At 39.7% G+C, this 21524-nt stretch overlaps 1 protein-coding gene across 3 annotated transcripts in view; it reads left to right on the top strand.

The window, feature by feature from the left end:
* Nucleotides 1–21524, top strand: part of KATNAL2 (katanin catalytic subunit A1 like 2) — a 91124-nt gene that overhangs the window by 23923 nt on the left and 45677 nt on the right. The window contains exons 2-4 of one of the 3 annotated variants that reach the window (XM_031934497.1): nucleotides 9020–9090; nucleotides 17368–17534; nucleotides 18883–18925. In XM_031934497.1, the coding sequence (XP_031790357.1) occupies nucleotides 9020–9090; nucleotides 17368–17534; nucleotides 18883–18925 (281 nt within the window). The remainder of the gene's footprint in view (nucleotides 1–9019; nucleotides 9091–17367; nucleotides 17535–18882; nucleotides 18926–21524) is intronic. The other 2 variants (XM_031934498.1, XM_023207596.1) reach the window with 2 other exon arrangements.

Raw genomic sequence — 21524 nt, 5'->3', positions numbered from 1 at the left:
ATATATCAAGGCACAATTTTACATAGATTATTTACATTTATTTAAGCCTTCTTTTATCTGCCCCTCTCCCACCTTTTGCATTTTAAAACATCTTTATTCATATACTGTACAACTCACCATTTAAAATGTACAATTCCATGGCTTTCAGAATATTCACAAAGACATACTTCCATTGCCTTGATCAATTTTAGTACCTTTTCATTAGCCCAAAGAGAAATTCTGTACCCTTTACCTGCCATCCCCTCCACCCCCAGCCCCCTGCAGTTCTCCCATCCTCCCAGTCCTCTCCTCCCCACTTTTAAACATCTCTTCCGGGATCTTTTTTTCTGTTCCTCTAATAAATCTACTGAGTTTTCCCTAATGAGTTTTTCATCCCACTAATGAGGGCCTTCCTCTGGGTATATGCGTGTCTGTGCACACATGGAGTATTTCTACAGTATAGTGTAATTAACCCTCCTCATCTTTAAGAAATTCAGCCAAACCCAGTGCAGTGGATCCAGTACTGAGGAGCACACAGAGAACACTAGCTACTTTTTCTCAGTGACCTAGTCATAGAGAACATTTGCACAAGTACATGTTTCAATTAGGAAGAAGCAAATACTTCTAGAGTGAAGGATAGAGAGACTCTGAAATGCATGAGCAAAGCAACTAACAGCTGTTGGGCACCCACCAATTACTATCCCTAATATTGACATAGCACCCCCACACTTTTCAAAGCACTTCCCAGGCTTTATTTCGTGTGATGTACAGGACACTGCATTAGAACCTCTAATATGGAGGGATATGGACCTTGTTAGAAATGGGACCAGTCAGTGTCCAATATAGTCTCTAGGAAAATGTAGATCACTTTCATGGCTCTTTAAGCCAATTTCCATCTTTGCATTCTCAAAGACTTTTACATGCATATGAAATAGATTAGCTTTATTTACAGCAGGTCTGCAACTATTCAGCAATTAAAAGACATAATCTCTTATAAGACATACTACTCCTGGTGCAGCAGGGTGACTAACCTTTTCAAGGAGGTCTAGCCAGTAACAGCTTTGAAACGGTCACTAATATTGTGGGAAATTAAGCTTGAGAAGTTGTAAAAGACATCATTCATTTGTTACTGAGTTAGGGCAACCAGGAAAGAATGGCTGGTAGCCATACTTGTTTGTTTCTGGCAAGTTTGGCATGCAGGTTTTGGTAAATTAAAATAGTGGTTGTGCAGGGTATGAATTTTATGAAATAATGTTAAAGTAGTGGATTATCTCTGGTCTGGAGTGAATATAAATGGGTGGGAGAATGATGAGGAGGAGTTGATGAAGGGAGGAGCATTGACCCAGAAGCCAAGATTCTGCTTTCAACTATTTGGGCTTTTCAGCAAATCCTTAATTCTTACAGATCTCAGGTTCCTGAGATTCAGATGATCTCCAGGGCCCCCTGAGATTCAGTAATTTCCAGGTACCTTTTAGACTTAAAATTCTGGACCAAAACTCCAAACATAGGTTTGAGACTATATACATTTACAAACATATCCCATGTATCCTATTTCTGCCTATTTAATATGCAGGTATAATTTTATTTTGCAAACTTGATATGGACTGAATTATATGATGATTATCATTTTTATTATGCAAACAACGGTCACTTTGGAATGACCTCAATTTCACGAAGGGCTCCCCCTCCTAATACACTAGATGGCACTGTAGGTGAGGCAAAGTTAATTACAAAAAAAAGGAGGGAAAAACTGTGATGGCCAATGTTAATTTTGGCAAATTAGAGAGGGTTCAGTCTTCACCAAGAGCTGTCATGTCAACATCTTCAGAAAGATGAGTGGAAACTACAAATGTCAGATATCTTTAATATCAAAATACTATCATTTTATATAGTGGCTTTCAAACTTTTTTTTACTGTGACCAACTGTAAGACATCTTAGACTGAAATTCAGAATTATCTCCCTCACATATACCTACACACAAATGCAACAAAAGTTTCCTGACACAATACTAAGCCTTCTTACCTGTTATGCATTCTGCAATAATTCTATTTTATTCAACTATGCTTCCTATAACCGATTAAGTTGACTTTATGACCTATAGTTCGAAAAAAAGTGATCTAGTAAACCTATCAAGAAATATCAATCTTCTTACCACAAAATCGTATGTGAATAAATATAAACAATTTGTATTATTCAATTATACCTTAATAAAGCTGAGGGGGAGGGAAGAAAATAGAATGAGAAGAAAATTAAATCAACATTTAATGGGAAAAATAAATAAAGAAACAGTCTCTACTTGGCATTTGTCACCATGCCAGGTGCTGTGGGCAACTGGAAGTACTTAATGCTATTTCTGTTTTCTGGGAAAAAGAAGTTACTTTAAGAGACATTAGAGAAGAAACCTGTAAGACACTTTGAAATTGTGCCCAGATAGACCAGAAAACCATAGAAGCAGATAATTTACATGAAAATTTCATGGAATAGCTGGAAAATTTCTAAATCTCTACTTTGATATGGGGAAAATTACATACTGTTGGACAAAAGTAGTCACCAAAAATAGATGTGTATTTCATTCATATAAAGTCCAAAAATGAGAAAAGTGAACAAATACATTTTTTAAGAATACATACATAGTTGGTAAAAATCAGAAAGAAAAAGTGACTGATAAGCACAAAATTCAGGCTGGTCATTATCTCAGGGGGGAGGGAGGAGAACCATCTGCAGGGAACACCCAAGGGGGCTTCTAAGATATTGAAGGTGCTCTGGGTCATAATCTGGGTGGTGTTTGTTTATTATTAAAAATGAATGGATGTATTATACACATATATAAATCACATATATATATCTCACAATAACAGAAAATATAGCAAAGAAGACTACTGTAATTACCTTCTTCATTCTTTCTCTCTTGGTAATTTGTTTTTGGGTTTGTTAACCATTCCCCCCATCACCGTTGTCTTCAAGGACAGAAGTAGAAATGTTCCCAGTGACATTGTTTCCGAGTAGACTGTTGTATGCTTTTAAAGCTCTCCTTAATGTTATCAGATCTGTCATTGAGGATTAATTTGGATTTTAGAAATAGCCAAATCTCCTAATAGTATTTGTAAATTGGAAGAGACATACATTTATATAACAAGATAAGATTGATTAAGTTATGGTACATTTTCTGCATACATTAAAAATCAAGTATTATAAAAACATTTAATGCCTTGAAAAATATTTATAAAATATTATTTTAAAAAACAAATTATCAAATCACATGAGAGTACTACTTTGTAAGAAGACTTAAAAAAATATAGGCTGGGTGGAATGGTGCACACTTGTAGTCCCAACTACTTGGGAGGCTGAGGTAGGAGGATCACTTCAGCCCAGGAGTTCAAGGCCAGCCTGGTAACATGGTGAGATCCCTATCTCTAAACAAATAAAATTAAACTTTAAAAAAGAATGTGACCAAAATGTGTTTTTTTCTCATGGTTTTACACATTGGACCAGTTTTCTACCATGATTATTTTTGTAAATGCAGCTTGGGGGAAGACTGTGATCATTAATCTATATTGAATACAATTTTATAATAAGAGTTTCAGAAATTTTTTGGGCAATGGAATAAGAATCTGATCTGCCAAGGAACTAATTTGAAACCATAAACATCCATTTAAATACAGTATTACTGACATGTATGTTTAAAAATTAGTCACTGCTTTTTAAAAAATAGAATTTATTTTTTAGCAGTTTTAGATTCACAACCAAATTGAATAAAGTATAGAGAATTCCCACGTACCTCCCCTCTCCACATGCTCACCTTCCCCCACTGTCAACATCCCAAAATACAGTTATATGTTGTTAAATCGATGAATCTACACTGGCATCATTATCAACCAAAGTCCATTTTACATGAGGGTTCATGCTTGCTGTTGTATATTCTGTGGGTTTGGACAAATGTATAATGGTGCATATCTGTCACTACAGTATATCATATAGAATGGTTTCGCTGCCCTAGAAATCTTGTATTCTACCTATTCATCCCTTCCTCCCCACAACCCCTAGCAATCATTTATCCTTTTACTGTCTCTATAGTTTTGCCTTTTCCAGCATGTTATATATTTGGAATCATACAGTATATAGGCTTTTCAATTGGCTTCTTCCACTTAGTGATATGCATCTAAATTTCCTTCATGTTCTTTCATGGCTTGATAGCTCATTTCTTTTAGCTCTGAATAATATTCCATTGTCTGAGTATACCACAATTTATCTATCCATTCACCTACTGAACGACATCTTGGTTGCTTCTAAGTTTTGGCAATTATGAATAAAGTTGCTATAGACATCGCTGTGCCAGTTTCTCTGTGAACATAAGTTTTCAACTCATTTGGGTAAATACCAAGGAGTGCAATTGTTGGGTCAGAGTAATTGCTAAGAGTGTGTTAGTCTTTACTTTAAAAAAACCTGCCAAAGTGTCTTTCAAAGTGTTTGTACTGTTTTGCATCCCACCAGCAATCAATGAGTTTCTGTTGCTCTACATCCTTGCCAGCATTTGGTATTTTGGATTTCCACCATCCCAGTAAGTGTGTAATGGTATTTCACTGTTGTTTTAACGTTCCATTCCTTGATGACGTAAGGTTATCTTTCCATATGCTTGGTTACCATCTGTATATCTTCTTCTGTGAAGTGTCAGTTCATGTGTTTTGCCTGTTTTTAAGTGGATTTTTTTTTTTTTTAGTGTTGAGTTTTAAGAGGGTTTTTCTGTGTTTGTGTATTTTGGATACCAGTCCTTTATCAGATACATCCTTTGCAACTATTTATATCATTCTGAATCACTACTTTTTATGTCATCTATTTTATAGGTTCAAGGATTATATTTTTAAATCTCTCTTTTTTTTTCTGGACTTCTGAGAGCACTGAGTTTTATTTATTTTAGACTAAATTCAAAGCAACAGCAAGCTTTTGAATGGTAGAGAGCAAAATCGATCAAACAAATGGTAGTTACTACGCTCCCTTCACAAACATTTTGAAACACAAGTTGCCTTATTTGTTGTGTTTTCTAGCACACTGAATAAGGGATTATCATCTTAAGCAATAAAACTTTCTATTTGAATTCTTTTGGATGGATATGTTTATAAAATAGGTTACCTGCCTACTTACATTGCAAATACCGAGCATAACTGAACCTCTTCATTATGACTTTAAATTGTAAGATAAGAGAATGCTCTAAAAAACAAGAATAAGATGCTATGAAAAAAGAAAGAATCAGAGAATAAGAAGAAGCTCCTGGAAATTAAAAATGTTATTATCTAAATAAATTCTGCTAAAAAATAAGGTCAAGGAAATTGCTCAGAATATAGAACAAAAGAGACAAAGGAATGGAACACTGTGGGGAAAAAATCTTTAAAAATCTATTCAGGATATCTCCTATCCAATTAATAGGTATTCATAAAATTAAACCAGAGAAAACATAGGGAAATAATTTACCAAAGAAATAATAAAGAAGTTTTCAAAAAATGAGAATATGAGGATTTCTAGCTTGACAACGGCTAGGCAGTGAATGGAAAATGATCCACACCAAAGAAATTGTGTAATTTTAGAATCCTATGTTTAAAAATAGGACCCTAAAAGTTTCCTGGGAAGAAAAAGTACATTACATGCAAAGGATCAGGAATCATAATGGTAATGTTATACCTTTTCAGGCTGTCAAGCTTAAAGTAAAATAAAGACACTTTCAGGCATACAAATTCTCCCATTTATCTCCCATACACCTTTACTCAAGAGAATGTGTGCTATTAAAACAAGAGAGGGACCAGAAGAGAAAGAATCAGTTTCTAGGGGATCCAATGCAAGAAAATGTCAAAGGGAAATCCCAGAAAAAGCATCTATTGCAGGTCTAAGAGTCATTCTCTAGAGCAGAATGGGAGGATAGAGGCTCCAAGAGGGAAGCAAGAGGTGAGTGAGTAGAAAGGACACAAAATCTATGTATTTGATGGCATGGAAAGTGATATGAGATGTGTTAGTGTTTTAATTATTAATAATAGGTATGTTGGAAAGTAACCTAACAAAAATGGGGTGGTTATTCATTTCAAAAAAATGTACAGAAATGAAAAAGTAATCACGGTATTTTTGGCTCCACTGTGAACAACTTTTACATGGTCCTAATAATGTAATCAGCAAATACTGATCCAATTGTAGGGAAGGATAGTTTGAAAAAGGTGTAAGACAGCTTAGTTCTCATCTATCTTAAAGGAAGTGGATAGTTAATGCCTAACACACATATCATGGAACACTGATGTATTATTTAGAAACATGGAAGTGCATATCAGAAGAAACAGCTAAAATAATTAAGATTGTTCCCTCTAGGGCAAGGGTGTCCAAACTTTTGCATTCCCTGGGCCACAGTGGAAGAAGAATTCCCTTGGGCCACACATAAACTACACTAACACTAATGGATAGCTGATGAGCTAAAAAATAAAATAAAATAAAACTTCATAATGTTTTAAGAAAATTTACAAATTTGTGTTGGGCCACATTCAAAGCTATCCTGGGCCACAGACAAAAAAGTAGAGAGGTGGTTGCCAGGGGCTGGGGGTAGGGGAGACGTGGAGTTACTCTTTAATGGGAACGAAGTTTCAATTGGGGAAGATGAAAAATTTCTGGAGATGGATGGTGGTGATGGTTGTACAGCAATGCGAATGTATTTAATGACACTGAAATGTACACTTAAAAATGGTAAAATGATGGCCAGGTGCGGTGGTTCACACCTGTAATTCCAGCACTTTGGAAGGCTGCAGCGGGTGGATCACCTGAGGTCAGGAGTTCGAGACCAGCGTGGCCAACATGGCAAAACCCTGTCTCTACTAATAAAGTACAAAAATTAGCCAGGCATGGTGGCATGCGTCTGTAATCCCAGCTACTCAAGAGGCTGAGGCAGGAGAATCGCTTGAATCTGGGAGGCGGAGTTTGCAGTGATCAGAGATCACACCACTGCATCCCAACGTGGGTGACAAGAACAAGACTCCTTCTCAAATAAATCAATAAATAAATAAAAATAAATAAATTTTAAAATGGGCTAGGTGTGGTGGCTCATGCCTGTAATCCTAGCACTTTGAAAGGCCAAAGTAGGAAGATTGCTTGAGGCCAGGAGTTTGAGAACAGCTTAGCCAACATTGTGAGGCTCCCATCTCTACAAAAAGTATAGAAATCGGCCATATTAGTTTTATTCAAGTGGTAGTGTGCACCGGTAGTCTCAGCTACTGGGGAGGCTGAGGCAGAAGGATCACCTGAGCCTGGGGAGGGCAGGGCTGCCATGAGCCCTGATCACACCACTGCACTCCAGCCTGGGCCACAGAGTGAGACCCTGTCTCAAAAAAAAATTTTAAAAGAAAAAAATGGTTAAAATGGTGAATTTGGCCAGGCGCGGTGGCTCAAGCCTGTAATCCCAGCACTTTGGGAGGCCGAGACGGGAGGATCACGAGGTCAGGAGATCGAGACCATCCTGGCTAACACAGTGAAACCCCGTCTCTACTAAGAAATACAAAAAACTAGCTGGGCGAGGTGGCGGGCGCCTGTAGTCCCAGCTACTCGGGAGGCTGAGGCAGGAGAATGGCGTGAACCTGGGAGGCGGAGCTTGCAGTGAGCTGAGATCTGGCCACTGCACTCCAGCCTGGGCGACAGAGCGAGACTCCATCTCAAAAAAACAAAAACAAAAACAAAAAAAAGGTAAATTTTATATTACATGTATTTTACCACAATAAAAAAGCAATCTTAGAAAAAAATTTAGTATTATTTGATTTTCAAGTAATTATATGCATATTTAAATTTCATTACAACATTAATTTTTAGAAAGCTCTGCATGAAAGCCTGAAAAGTGTTTTTTGGTTTTTGGTTTGCTTGTTTTTCTTTTTTCTTTTCTGTTTTTTTTTTTTTTTTTTTTTTTGAGACAGAGTCTCACTCTGTCACCCAGCCTGGAATGCAGTGGCAAGATCTTGGCTCACTGCAACCTCTGCCTTCCAGGTTCAAGTGATTCTCATGCCTCAGCCTCTTGAGTAGCTGGAATTACAGGTGCATGCCACCACCACTGGCTAATTTTTGTATTTTTTGTAGAGATTGGGTTTTACCATGTTGGCCAGGCTGGTCTCGAATTCCTGACCTCAAGTGATCCGTCCACCTTGGTCTCCCAGATTGCTGGGATTATAGGTGTGAGCCACCACACCCAGCCACTGAAAAGCGTTTGTATGTGTCATGAATATAAGTGTTTGTCCATAGATTTTATGATATAGTTTAGGCCACACAAAGACCTTTTATGGCTTTTGTCTAGTTCTTACTTATATTCTCCTTAGATAAAGATAGATAAGTTATTTTCAAATAAGGGAAGTATTACTGAACATGACTATTTTGTGAATACATTTTGGGGCAATTTGAGATACCAGATTCCTAAATGTAGCACATTAACACTGTGAATAAATGCACGGATTCATCCAGTTTGAGCAAAGACCTTATTATACAGGAGTTGTCCTTTTATGGCCTCTGCTATTCTCAGTGGCTATTCTAAATGCTTGCCTGTGCAGTCACCCCTAATGGTTTGTGGGAACTCATCTCTGCATTTGGCAGGGACTGGGTGGGGCTCTGAGTGAACTAGAGATATAGTAGCAGGTAAGTGCCTGTGTTGTCACAGATGATTTCTGGCTCGCAGCTGATTATCTTTTTCTAATTACTTTCCTTAACCTGGTCCCAATAGTAGTAGATGTGCATTTGTTTCCTCATGATTATAAGCAATAAAAGGCCGATTGGCTCGGCAGGAAGAAGTCCAAGTGGTAAAGAGCAATCCTAATTCAAATCATTGTCCCTTAAGTTTACAATTGAGAAGGCAGCTGTAAGAAGAAAATAACGATGAAAAACAACTTTGTATGTCCTTAGAGACTTCAAACTGCTTTCCAGCCTTTAAGTCATGCTGCTTGGTTTTGACAGGTTACATTTACCTTCCAGGGTTTATTGCTGTAAGAGCAGTGTTATTTTTTGTTGTCATCCTACCTAAATTTTCCTCTTTGTTTACAGTGCGAGATGAGGACAGAAGCACGACGAAAAAATCTTCTCATTTTGATTTCACATTATTTAACACAAGAAGGGTATGTTACATTCCAAACATTTATAGAGATATTTCCTCTTTCTCTGCTCTCTACTTTTCCAGATACGTACTTTTAAATACAATACACTTTCTTGTTTTGAGCAGTTCTATATTTACAAAAAATCAGGCAGAAAGTACAGAGTTCCGTACACCCCTTCCCTTTTCCAGTTTCCCCTCCCAGTGACATCTGTATTGATGTGGTATATGCTTACAGTTGACAGGCCGATACATTATTAACGGAAGTCCATAGTTTACATTAGGGCATACTCTGCGTTATATTGTGCTGTGAGTTTTGACAAATGCATAATGGCCATGTATCTGCCAATATGGTACCATACAGAATCGTTTCGCTGTCCTAAAAATCCCCTGTGTGCCACCGATTCCTCCTCCTGCCCCAGCAACCCAGACATACACTTTTTCTTTTTTGAGATAGGGTTTCATTCTGTTGTCCAGGCTGGAGTGTAATCATGGCTCACTGCAGCCTCTAACCACATCCCCCCGCTCCCAGCCTCTCCAGTAAGCTGGGACTGCTGGTGTGCACCCTCATGCCTGGCTAATTTTTGTATTTTTTGTAGAGACAGGGTCTCACCATGTTTTCCAGGCTGGTCTCGAATTTCTGAGCTCAAATGATCAGCCCACCTCAGCCTCCCAAAGTTCTGGGATTACAGGTGTGAGCCAGTGCCCCTGGCCTCAGACATATGCTTTTATTGCCTCATTTACTTAGATATTTTTCACATTAGATATTGAAAACTTTTTCAACAGGTCTATCCAGTACATAAAGTACTTCTCCTTTCCTCTACACATTTGAAGATAGGACAGAAATGAGTTTTTTCTGTAGTCTCACTGCTGGCTATGTACACAAGATAACTTTCTTAATCAGTTTTCCTTTCCTCAAAATAAAGGTATTGCATTTACTTGGACAACCTAAGCCCAACTCTCTTCTTCCTCGCAATACCCATTCTATAACTGGCAGGGTGAGGAAATTTAAAAACTTTTGGGTTTGGCCACCTACCTCATTACAAACACACAAGCAGTTACAGTGTTGGATGGTATAAGAGGAAGAGAGCTGCTCCACAAAGTGTTTGAAGGGCACTATCTACTTTATATTCACTTTTCTTTTCAAATTTCAGTCAGGAAGAAAACATGTAAACAAGCTCTTCAGACTAAGAGCTTACAGACTTTTTTTTTTTTTTTTTTTTTTTTTTTTTTTTTTAAAAAAACAGATGAGGGTCTCACTCTGCTGCCCGGGCTGCATGATCATAGTTCACTGCAACCTCTAACTCCTCGTCTCAAGGAATCCTCCCGCCTCAGCTTCCTGAGTAGCTGGGACTACAGGCACATGCCACCATGTCCAGCTAATATTTAAATTGTTTTTAGAGACAGGATCTTGCTGGTGCTCAGGCTGGTCTTGAACTACTGGCTTCAAGTGACCCTCCTGCCTCAACCTCCCAGTCACTGAGATTAGGGCTTTAAAACTTTTGAGTTAGAGCAGTGGTTCTCAATCAGGGTGATTTTGTCCCTTGGGGGATATTTGGCAATGCTTAGAGTTCTTTTTGGCTGCCGCACTGGCGTCTAGTGGGTAGAGGCCAAGGATACTGCCAAATGCCATCTGACGCACAGGACAGCCCCTATAACAAATAATTATCTGGCTTTGAATGTCAACAGTGCCAAGATGGAGAAATCTGGAGTTAGAGCAAGAAAAACCAATCAATTTTGATATTTTCCCAAAAAGTCTGATAAGCATCTTTTCCTCCATTAAATAAGGGAGCTACTGGAACTAAAAGTCAGTTTTGAGATTCCAGTGACCCTAGTCCTGGAGAGGCACAAAGGAAAAAAGTGAGGAGGGCAGGAGGCAGTTAACAAGGAACTGAGAGTTCCCATTGTTTCTATTACCCATGCCAGCAACCACTGCTTTCAATAACCCTATTGCCCCCTTGAAGGGATGACCATTTTAGAGACTTTGAGGAATTTTTCTCCACATTTTGTAGTAGATATTGGGGTATCTATTTTATACTTGAAGAAATTCAGGCTTAGAATAGTAAAGATTGTGTCAGGAGGTCACCTGGGTCTAAGTGGGAGAACTTTCCAGGCCTGTCCTGACCCAAAAGCCTTCCAGGTTCCTTATTTTTCTGCTCCAATGTTGAAGATTTGCTTTTGCTTGAGGATCACATCAGAAAATCATAATGTGGGTGGGGTATGTTTTTTGAGGTTTTGTTTTGAATGATGAATTTTTTTTTATTTTATTTTTTTGAGGCAGAGTCTTGCTCTGTTGCCCAGGCTGAACTGCTGTGGCACGATCTCAGCTCACTGCAACCTCTGCCTCCCAAGTTCAAGTGATTCTCCTGCCTCAGCCTCCTGAGTAGCTGGAATTACAGGCGGCTGCCACCATGCCCGACTAATTAATTTTAGTAGAGATGTGGCTTCACCATATTGGCCAGGCTGGTCTCAAACTCCTGACCTCAGGTGATCCATCCACCTCAGCCTCCTAAACTGCTGGGATTGTAGGTGTGAGCCACCACATGCAACCTAGAATCATGATCTTTTGAAGTCTTTTTTTTTTTTTAAATTTTGATGACACAGCCCTTAAGAGATCCTGAGAACATGTGCCCCTAAAGTCTTTTAAAGAAAATGAAATCTCTGCAATTGTACTTAAGCATTTTAAAAATCATTTGTGTCATTAAAGGATCTGGGATTCTTGTTTTTTGTTTTTTTTCCTCCAAAATTTCAGATATATGCATTTGGTAGTTTCTTTCAGCACTCTGTACCATCCTGAGTAGCAAACAAATCACGTTGTAGCTAGATTTCTGAATGGAAATGAGAAATTGAATTCTCTATGGACTTTTAGTTTTATGGGGGAGTTTTGGTTGTGTTTCTTGATTTTATTTCAGCCAAACATGTCTGCTTTTGATTTTTTTAAAAAAGTAAAATTGGTCTATATATATGTTCACCTTTTAAATGTCAATGTTTAAAAGTAAGCATTTATGTGTTTCCATAACTGACATCTGATGAAGACCTCATTCTCTCCTCCTCTTCTACCTCCTCTTTTCCCTCTTTTTATACTCTTGTATTGGTTCTAATAAATGGTTGATTTTCAAAAAAAGTCAGATATATACACTTGGTAGTCAATTATAACACTGTACCTTTGAACAAACTTTGTTACTGAGTAATCTGATTTATTTTCTCCCCTTGACTGACCATGTAAGCTGCTTAATTGCAAAAAGTAGCCTTTCTCATCACACCTTAGTATCAGAATTTTGAGAATGACTTTTTTCCTATGGTAAATATAATGAATTGCAACATCTTTAACACAAACACATTTTTTACTCACCTTGAAACACATGATTTTATCAGACACTTCTCTTTCTGGTGTTAGGGAGATACATTTTATTGAGAAAATAGCTCATTCTTCCCACATCCCCACCACCCACTCCCAGACTAGAGAAATGAGTGCCCCCATCCCATGGTTAGCAGACAGGCAGGCCATCAGTCACTTCTCAACTTAGGCTCAAACTCTGTATCTCCACATAGCAGTGGGGTGGAATTGAGCCCCGGAGCAGGGCAGAGCTGACTTTGATCTTTTCTGTGCCTCTGTTTCTCCATCTGGACTATAAGAACATTCCTGAAATTGACAAGCCAGACAGTCTGCATGCAGGTAGTGGGCTGCTCTGCTCTATTCAACGGGCACTTAAGAAAAGTAACCCCAAGGGTAGCATACGAGAAAGCGCCAAGTGTCCAATCTATGACAGGGCTGTGGGGCTTGTTGTCATAGGGACGGTTTCCAGGATATGCAGATAGACTTAGGAGCCATTGGGAGCCAGACTATTTTCTTTTGTTTTCTTTCCTTTTCTTTTTTTCTTTTTGAGACGGAGTCTCACTCTGTCTCCCAGACTGGAGTGCAGTGGCGCCATCTTGGCTCACTGTAAGCTCCTCCTCCCGGGTTCAGGCCATTTTCCTGCCTCAGCTTCCCGAGTAGCTGGAACTACAGGTGCCCGCCACCACGCCCGGCTAATTTTTTTGTATTTTTAGCGGGGTTTTTACCGTGTTAGCCAGGATGGTCTCGATCTCCTGACCTCGTGATCCGCTCTCCTCGGCCTCCCAAAGTGCTGGGATTATAGGCATGAGCCACCACGCCTGGCCCAGACTATTTTCTTTCAAGTGCCTGCTCTTCTCTCTGCTAATCTGTGATCTTGGACAAATTACTTATTGTCTTTGTGCTTCAGTTCCCTCATCTGTAGAATGGAGTAATGGGGTATAGCTAAGTATCAGGTAGATGCCCTTGTTATGAGGATTAAATATGTAACATGCTTAGAATCGTGCCTGACAATTACACTTATACTTCTGTTATTGATAGGATTTGGGTTTTATTCTCTTAATACCCAACTTGGTTCAGCAAAGGACTTAAAGAAACTGGAGGCCGGGCACGGTGGCTCAAGCCTGTAATCCCAGCACTTTGGGAGGCCGAGACGGGCGGATCACGAGGTCAGGAGATCCAGACCATCCTGGCTAACACGGTGAAACCCCGTCTCCACTAAAAAATACAAAAAACTAGCTGGGCGAGGTGGTGGGCTCCTATAGTCCCAGCTACTTGGGAGGCTGAGGCAGGAGAATGGCGTGAACCCGGGAGGCGGAGCTTGCAGTGAGCTGAGATCTGGCCACTGCACCCCAGCCTGGGCCACAGAGCTCAAATTGCAAACCAATTTGGCCAAGGTTTTTCCGGGATTTTCTTATTGTGGTGGTGGTGGTGGTTGTTTTGGAGACAGTGTCTCACTTATCATCCAGGCTGGAGTACAGTTGCCCAGTCGTGGCTCACTGCAGCCTCAAATTCCTGGGTTCAAGTGATCCTCTCACTTCAACCTCCTGTGTAGCTGAAACTACAGGAGTGTGCCACCACACTCAGTTTATTTATTTATTTATGGTAGAGATGGAATCTCGCTATGTAGACAGCTGGTCTTGAACTTGTGGTCTCACACAATCCTCCCACCTCAGCCTCCCAGTTAGCTGGACTGCAGGCGCACCACCATGGCTACTTTTTGTTTTGTTGTTTTGTTTTGTTTTTTTGGTAGAGATGAGATTTAGCCATGTTGCCCAGGCTGGTCTGGAACTCCTGGGCTCAACTGATCCACCTGCCTTGGCTTCTAGAGCGCTGAGATTACTAGAGTGAATCACTATGCCTGGCCTAAGAAACTCTTTTTTTTTTCCTCAGATCATCTTTAGAGACTAGTTTTCCACAGATAACTTTGAGAATGCTATCTTCTGAGATTAGCTGACTCTTATAAAACTTAAACTCACCATGCCAGGCTCCAGCACTGTGAACATAGTAACAGAATCTCAGTAAATGTTATTTGCATAGCTATTGAGGAAATTACTAGAATGTAGATGGGTAGAATGATTAGAAACAAAGACAAAGCCATTTCCACAAATAATCCCTGATTTTTTCTTACAATGTATTTTTTGTTCCACAAATTGCATCAGAAAGAAGAACTGTAAAAACAAAAAGACAAAAATAAAAATCAGATGTAGTTGTTAAGGCCAAGAGTTTGCTGCTTACAAAGCATGCATTTTTCCTTTCTGCCACGAGGTGGCTCTTTGTATCGTGAATCAATGAAAGTTCTACTAGAATTGATCATTTTCCCGAAACCTGCTGGAAAAGGGACAAATGAGTGGATTATCAAAATGAAAATGAACTATAGATAATTTTAAGGACATATGAGCATCAGTAAAAGAGATCTAATGAAGTTCTATAAATTCAGCAAAGAGGATAGATTACTGTGGATTAAAATAAACAATCAGGGAAAGATTTGTAGAGAGGGTGATGTGAGCTGGACTTAAAAGATGTATAGAATACGAATAGACCCATGTGATGGTAAGGCCATTCCTGGCAGAGGCACAGAGGACTAAGGGGCACAGCCTAAGTGGAACAATTAAGTAAACAGGAAGACCAGAGTTTGAATGCCCGTGAGTGAGAATTGGTGACAGCAGACAATGGAGGGTCATGGATTCTGGTTCTTCTATTAATAGTCCTCCATATCCATCTTCTCAGGCTTAGGTAATGTTAGTAGCCTCCGCGTCTCTCTCTTGTGTCTTGTTATTACAGTCCAGTATTGCACACTACTTGCTGAACACTACTCTTCTTAAAGTCCCGTCCTGTCATTCTGTTGGTTAAGAATCTCTAGTGGCTCCTCCTGCCAACCACATCAAATTCAAACCTCATTCAAGCTCAGTGCAACAGGAAAACACAGGCAGTTTTGTTCTTCTGACCAATTAGTTTAGGAAACATGGGGCCTGCCATCATTTATTCTTGTAATTTTTGTTCAAGCTAAGACTCTATGGTATTGGAAAGAGTTCAGTATATAATGTTATGTCAGTAAAGGTTACAAGCCATCTATAGTGCATGTTTCCATCTTCCACCTTCTTTCTTTCCATCCTTCCTTTATCTCCCTTTCTCTCTTTTTGTTTTTGTTTTAGAAGTGCATATGTATAAGTATATGTATGTATTTAGTCGTTTTAAAAGTTTGGGCTAGGTGCAGTGGCTCAGGCCTGTAATCCCAGCACTTTGGGAGGACAAGAGGGAGAATCACTTGAGACCAGAAGTTCGAGACCAGCCTGGGCAGTATGGCAAGACCCTGTCTCTACAATAAAATAAAATAAAATAAAATAAAATAAAATAAATAGCTGGGCGTGGCGGTGCATGCCTGTAGTCCAAGGTGCTCAAAAGGCTGAGGTGGGAGTATTGCTTGAGCCCAGGAGTTCCAGGCTGCAGTGAGCCAAGATTGTGCCACTGCACTCCAGCTTAGGTGACAGAATAAGGCCCTGTCTCTAAAAAGAAAAAAAAAAGTTTGTAAAAACAGAGGAAATGTTAGTCATTTTCTCTGAGGGGCAGAATTTTCTTTTGATTTACCAGTATTTTCTAGTTTTTTCTTAAGTGAATATGTATTACTCCATACTAAAGTTATTAATAAAAAACCGTTTTAGTTTTTCTCTCTGTCAAATGAGGATTAAGACATAGTATAGAAGCATGGTGAGACATGAAAAAGTATAGAAGCTGATTGACTAGAGTCAACTGACTGTGGTTTGCAGCTTCTTTAAAATTAGCTTAGGAGAGATACATACATTTCAAGGTCATTGAAAATAATCATGGCAACCTCTTTTAAGAAAGTTCAGTCTAGGCATAGTGGCTCACATCTGTAATCCCAACACTTTGGTAGGCCAAGAAGGGAATCGCTTGAGGCCAGGCATTTGAGACCAGCCTGGGCAACATAAGGAGACCTTGTCTGAAAGAAAGAGAGAGAGAAAGAGAGAGAGAGAGACAGAGAGAGAGAGAGAGGAGGACTAATAAAAAAGAAAGTTTTCTCTTTCTACTTTCCTGGATCTAGATTCAAATGAAACAAAAAGAACTCCAACCTGCAGCAGAAATCTGAATCTGGGGTCCTTGGATGAGCTCTTGAAATTATATGCTAATTTGCACATGTGCACACTTTTCAGGAGAAAATTGTTGGTTTTAAAAGAAGTTAAGAACTAAAATTTAAGACCTGCAGAGTCTTTCTTCTTTCAGAGGATTTTGAGACAGAGCCCTTGCTTCTAGTGCTAAGGCCACTTAAATTGGACAGCTTTACAACTGAACAAGTTAAAAATGACAGTGAGGAACCAAGGTCAAGGTGCTACTTTTATACAGAAACACCCTGAAGTGCAATGTGTGACTGATTAAAAAATTACCAGAAACAAATAATACATTCAAAGTGGATGTTATCTTAAATGAAAGTTCTTTGATGATCTTGATTGGTAGATCTTTGGAATTTCTTTCAGTGCTCAAGACCTGTTCATTTGAATTACTTCAATGATGGCAAATTTGGGTTGAATTTGGGTTTTATCATTTTGCCAAATGTTACCTAAAATGAATACCTGTGAATAGAGAGGTAATCAAGTTGGGGCAAATACCCATTTTAGGCTGCAAATGAGTAAAGACAAATCACAAGATATTTCTTGGTTGATATACTTATTTGACTTTTAAGCACTTCCAAAAACATCCTGAACAATGGTGATATCACCAGAACAAGAATGTAACTTTCAAAGGCAACTGTTTTGAAAGATAATAGTTAAATATACTTAACAAATATGGGGCTCTGTATAGGCAAACCTCCTATGCACATACTAGTTTTCATCTAACGTGCCATATATAGGCTTACTTTGTGTATTGCATCCCTTTAGACTTGTAATGCCTGTTAGCCATTATTCTTTTCATCTGAGTTAATTTCTTCTTTTTCTTCTGTGAAACTGCCAGATATATCGATACAGCAAATGCTTTGGAGCAAGAAACTAAACTGGGGTTGCGACGCTTTGAAGTTTGTGACAACATTGATCTTGAAACTATTTTGAAGGAATATGAGAGTTATTATTTTGTAAAATTTCAGAAATACCCCAAAATTGTCAAAAAGTCATCAGACACAGGTACATGGCTATTTTCTAGAGATAAGGCTTTATCTCATCTGTAAGATGAGTGTATCTTTCTCATCATATTCCCAGATAGATGGAGACCCTCACCTTGAACCAAAAGAGTGGCCAGGAGGATTGTATAGCCATTCTCATGTCCAGCACAGACAACTGAAATATGATTATCTGGACATTGACATCCCTTTAGTCTTGTTGGCATTTGTTTGAGAAAAATGTGTTTTCAGGCAATGAGAGCAAAACCCCAGTGTATCATAGATACTTTTCAGATGATTAACATTATTTTAATTTCTTTAGAGGTGAAAAGAGCTGTTGGAAGAGGAAAAATGACAGAAGACTTTTTTTGTTGTTAGGAGACCTATTATCTGTCTTGAAAATAACTATGAAAATGAATATTGGGGAAGCTAATAGCTCATGTGTAGATAATGAAAAGCTTTTGAAAGCCATCAATCCAGATAATAATCAATATAATACGAAAACCCAGTATAGGTTAGCAGTCAACAAGGCTGGCTGGAGGAAAGATCTAAAGTGGGGGCTCTGTGCTTTGTAGTAACATTGACTGAGAAGTCTGTAAGTGGGGGAAGTAATTATAAACCAAGGGAGATCATTGTCCTGTTTACAAGGCACTTGTTAAGCCACAGACTTTAACATTTCATGTAGGGACCGGGAAACCAAGAGGAACATCAGTTTAAAATAGCCAGGGCCAGATATCAGAGCTAGAAAAAGTCAAAGAGGTATTTTATCTGAGCTGCCTTCCAATGCAGTATTCAGAGCTTGACTTCCTTGGCAGGTGGTTAGATGTGGGTCTTGAAGAGACAGCCCACACTCCTAACTACAGGGTGATCAGCACTTTTAGGGACATGATCTCACTTCCAGCTGGCTAGTTCCCATCTAGCATGATACCCAAATTCTCCTATGATATTGGACACATTATTTTTATTTTAACTTGCAGAGCATGACTTAAGTCTTCCCTGCCAGATTCGTGCAATCAACCTGGTGTCCCATGTAACACAGCAAAATGGTGTCAAGTTCATGAAAGCATAACGAAATGGTAGCTGTAAAGCTAGCCTACATTGGAGTTGCCACCAGGTCCATAGTCTCTGACACGTTTAATATCTGAGCCCTTTGCAATCTTTCTCTGTGAGGAGATGCTGGAGAAGCTCGGGCCTCTTTCTCTTCGCTGGTAATTTCAGTTCTCTCTAGATGAGAATAGCTTAAAGTCTCTAGATTCCAAAAGGTTATAGCACAAATTTTAAGAACAATGCAAAAAGGGGAACCATACCTGAAAAAATCACTTTGTCACTCTTAAAATTATTTTCTTTCCCTCCCAATGTCTGTTTTGTCACAGCAGAAAATAATTTACCACAAAGAAGTGGAGGGAAGACCAGAAGGTAAAGTGAATGGTAATTCATCTTAATCAACTTGGCTCGAGGAGCTTGTGGGATCCGTTTCCAGAAGCTTTGCCAGCACAGCTCCATGACTGTCTCCCAGCAATACTGACTGCAGTCACGTGACCTGGCCCAGCCCAGGACTTCTCTCATTATAGCTGCTCCAGATTTGGGCCAATATCTGTCTACTCTCCTGGTTTTACTGTAAATAACAGCATCCTATGATGCTCTGTCTTTCCAGGCCATGTGATATGAAAAGTCTGAACCTCAGAGGTTAAAAGACCCAGGTTCAACTCCTGGCTCTGCTATTTACAAGCATGGAGCAAGTCTCAGACACATAGTGAGTTCCTGGCACACAGTGAGCACCCAAGAAATATTATTTTCCCTCTTTTCATCATTTAGTTAATTTCAAGCACTCCCAGATCAGATGCCCTCACCTGTCTGAAGATCAACAATGAGCCAGGAGGTACCTCACGCTTCTGCTTTCGCCAGTCCTGGCCTGCAGGAACCCATTCTTCTCTTGCTTTCCCCTCGCTGTCCACAGCTTATCTTGCATTCCTTTCTCCAGCTTCTCAAGTCCAAATCTCATCTGGGACTTGTAGCCTCTGATGGGAGCCCCTCTGTCTCTGGACCTTTCTGGGTACACACTTTCTCTCACAAGGCCCCCTACTCTTGTCAGTGTCCTTCCCATTCCTCTCTCCCCACTCCCACAGACCCCTCCACTGACAGGGCTGTTCAGAAATACCCAGGGGATCAAGGGTGCTGCTGCCAGCTGCCAGTGAGGGCCAGCTGTGGGGCATCACGACCTGTGGGCTGTTGCTATTACAGTAGAGCCTAAACCTCATGGGAAGACGCAGCCATCCAGGCAGTGAACAAAGTGTTTAAAATCTTAAAATGCTCTTGGAAAAATAAAAGTTAGATTGTAATCACATGCAACTTATTAGGCCCTCAAGAGGTATGGATTCTGTTATGCCCCCGCTGCATTCCCTGACCCTGCGACTCCAGTTCCCTTGTTCCGGCCTCAGAAGGAAGGGCCTAGGACACCTCACAGGGCTGGTGGGCACATCTTACAAAAATGGCCATGGAGTCCACGCACGCTCCACGATCCGACTCGTCATAATAATCGGCCTCGGGCTACCTTTGCTTTGTGCTATTCTGTAGGAGGAGTTTTATTGCTTTGACAAAAGTGTTATTCTTTTATTTATAGTTTCCACAAAGCTAGTCAGACTCTGGTAATAAATGGTAACTGCTTATGCATAGAAATCGTGAGGAGCGTTTGTGGCCAGCTTCAGAAGGCTTTTGGATTCTGATTATCTTTCTGGAACCTTCTCAGCATTCTTCCTTGGCAAATGCTCTGTGAGTGAGTGGTGTCAGAGTGCTTTCTTTGTTCCCTTTAGGGATGGAGCACAGTGGCACATTTGACAGCGTGGGGGCTCCTCAGCTCCTCTCTGAGTAGACGTTTGTATGTGGCAAGTGTAAAGATTGAATAGCAAATGGTTAGAATCAGGAGGAATAACTAGGAAATTAATGAATGATGTTTCTGCAGACAATTTTATACTCAAATATAGTTACTGAAGTGAGACATGTCATGAGCCTGGCTATTAGCAAATCAAAGTGTCTTTTTCTAATCTTGGAAAAGATTTATAATCCCCGCTTAAAGACTTGCTGATGAACCAAAGGAGAAAAGGTTATCTAACGTGATGGATGACAGAACTGGGATCCCAAAAGGTCTTGGCAATTCTGGAGATGGGTTCAAAGTAACAAGATGAAATTTAATAAAATAAGGTTTAAGCTCTAACAAGAGTTATAACAAATAGCTCCTCCATTATAAAATCAGAGAGCTGGAAATCTCAGTTTACCTGGTGGGCCAACAGTGAGACATGAGTGCTACTATGGTCCCAGCCCCATCAATAGAAATACAGTGTCCAAAAAGTAGGAGGTCACACTATTCTGGAAGGTGACCAGTTTGAGGAAGAATCTTGGAGCCAGGTAACTTTAGGAAAGACTGGAGCAACTGGAGATGTTGAGTTTGAACAGAGGGTTGGTGGAGGGGGGCTCCTTAGAACATGGCAGGAACAGGCTTCAGTTCACCCTCCAAAGGGCGACTGGGCCTTTTCTGCCGAATTCCACAGGGCGCACCTAGGACTAATGGTTAAAGTCAAAGCAAAGTGAATTTGGTTCCATGTTCAGAGGAATTTTACAATCCTCAGAGCCGATTGAAAATGAATTGTATTGCTTTGTACATTAGTGCTCTTGTATTTTGGTCGTGTTAAAGCAGGCCTTGGGGATCAGTTGCATCCAATGGGAAATCAAAGTGGGAAAATAGAGTCCCTGTTTCCTGCCAGCTCCAGAAGGATGGTGAGGCAAGTTTAAATACAGACACACACACACACACACAAACACATAAACACACACATACAATTCCACACACACATATAAATAACTTCTTTTAAGTCAACACTATTAATATAAGTTTGCATTTGTGAAATGCTTGGTTTTCATCTCATAGTTATTTCATTTTTGTGCCAGCAAAAGGGCGGAGAAAGACATTCTTATTCCTAGTTTAAAGATAGAAAAAGAACCCCCAAGAACTGTTAGTGTC

The sequence above is a fragment of the Piliocolobus tephrosceles genome, chromosome 18 (genome assembly GCF_002776525.5).
Source record: "Piliocolobus tephrosceles isolate RC106 chromosome 18, ASM277652v3, whole genome shotgun sequence".
Taxonomy (NCBI): domain Eukaryota; kingdom Metazoa; phylum Chordata; class Mammalia; order Primates; family Cercopithecidae; genus Piliocolobus; species Piliocolobus tephrosceles.
The sequence above is the reverse complement of the archived record's forward strand: the minus strand, read 5'-3'. Positions and strand labels throughout refer to the sequence as shown.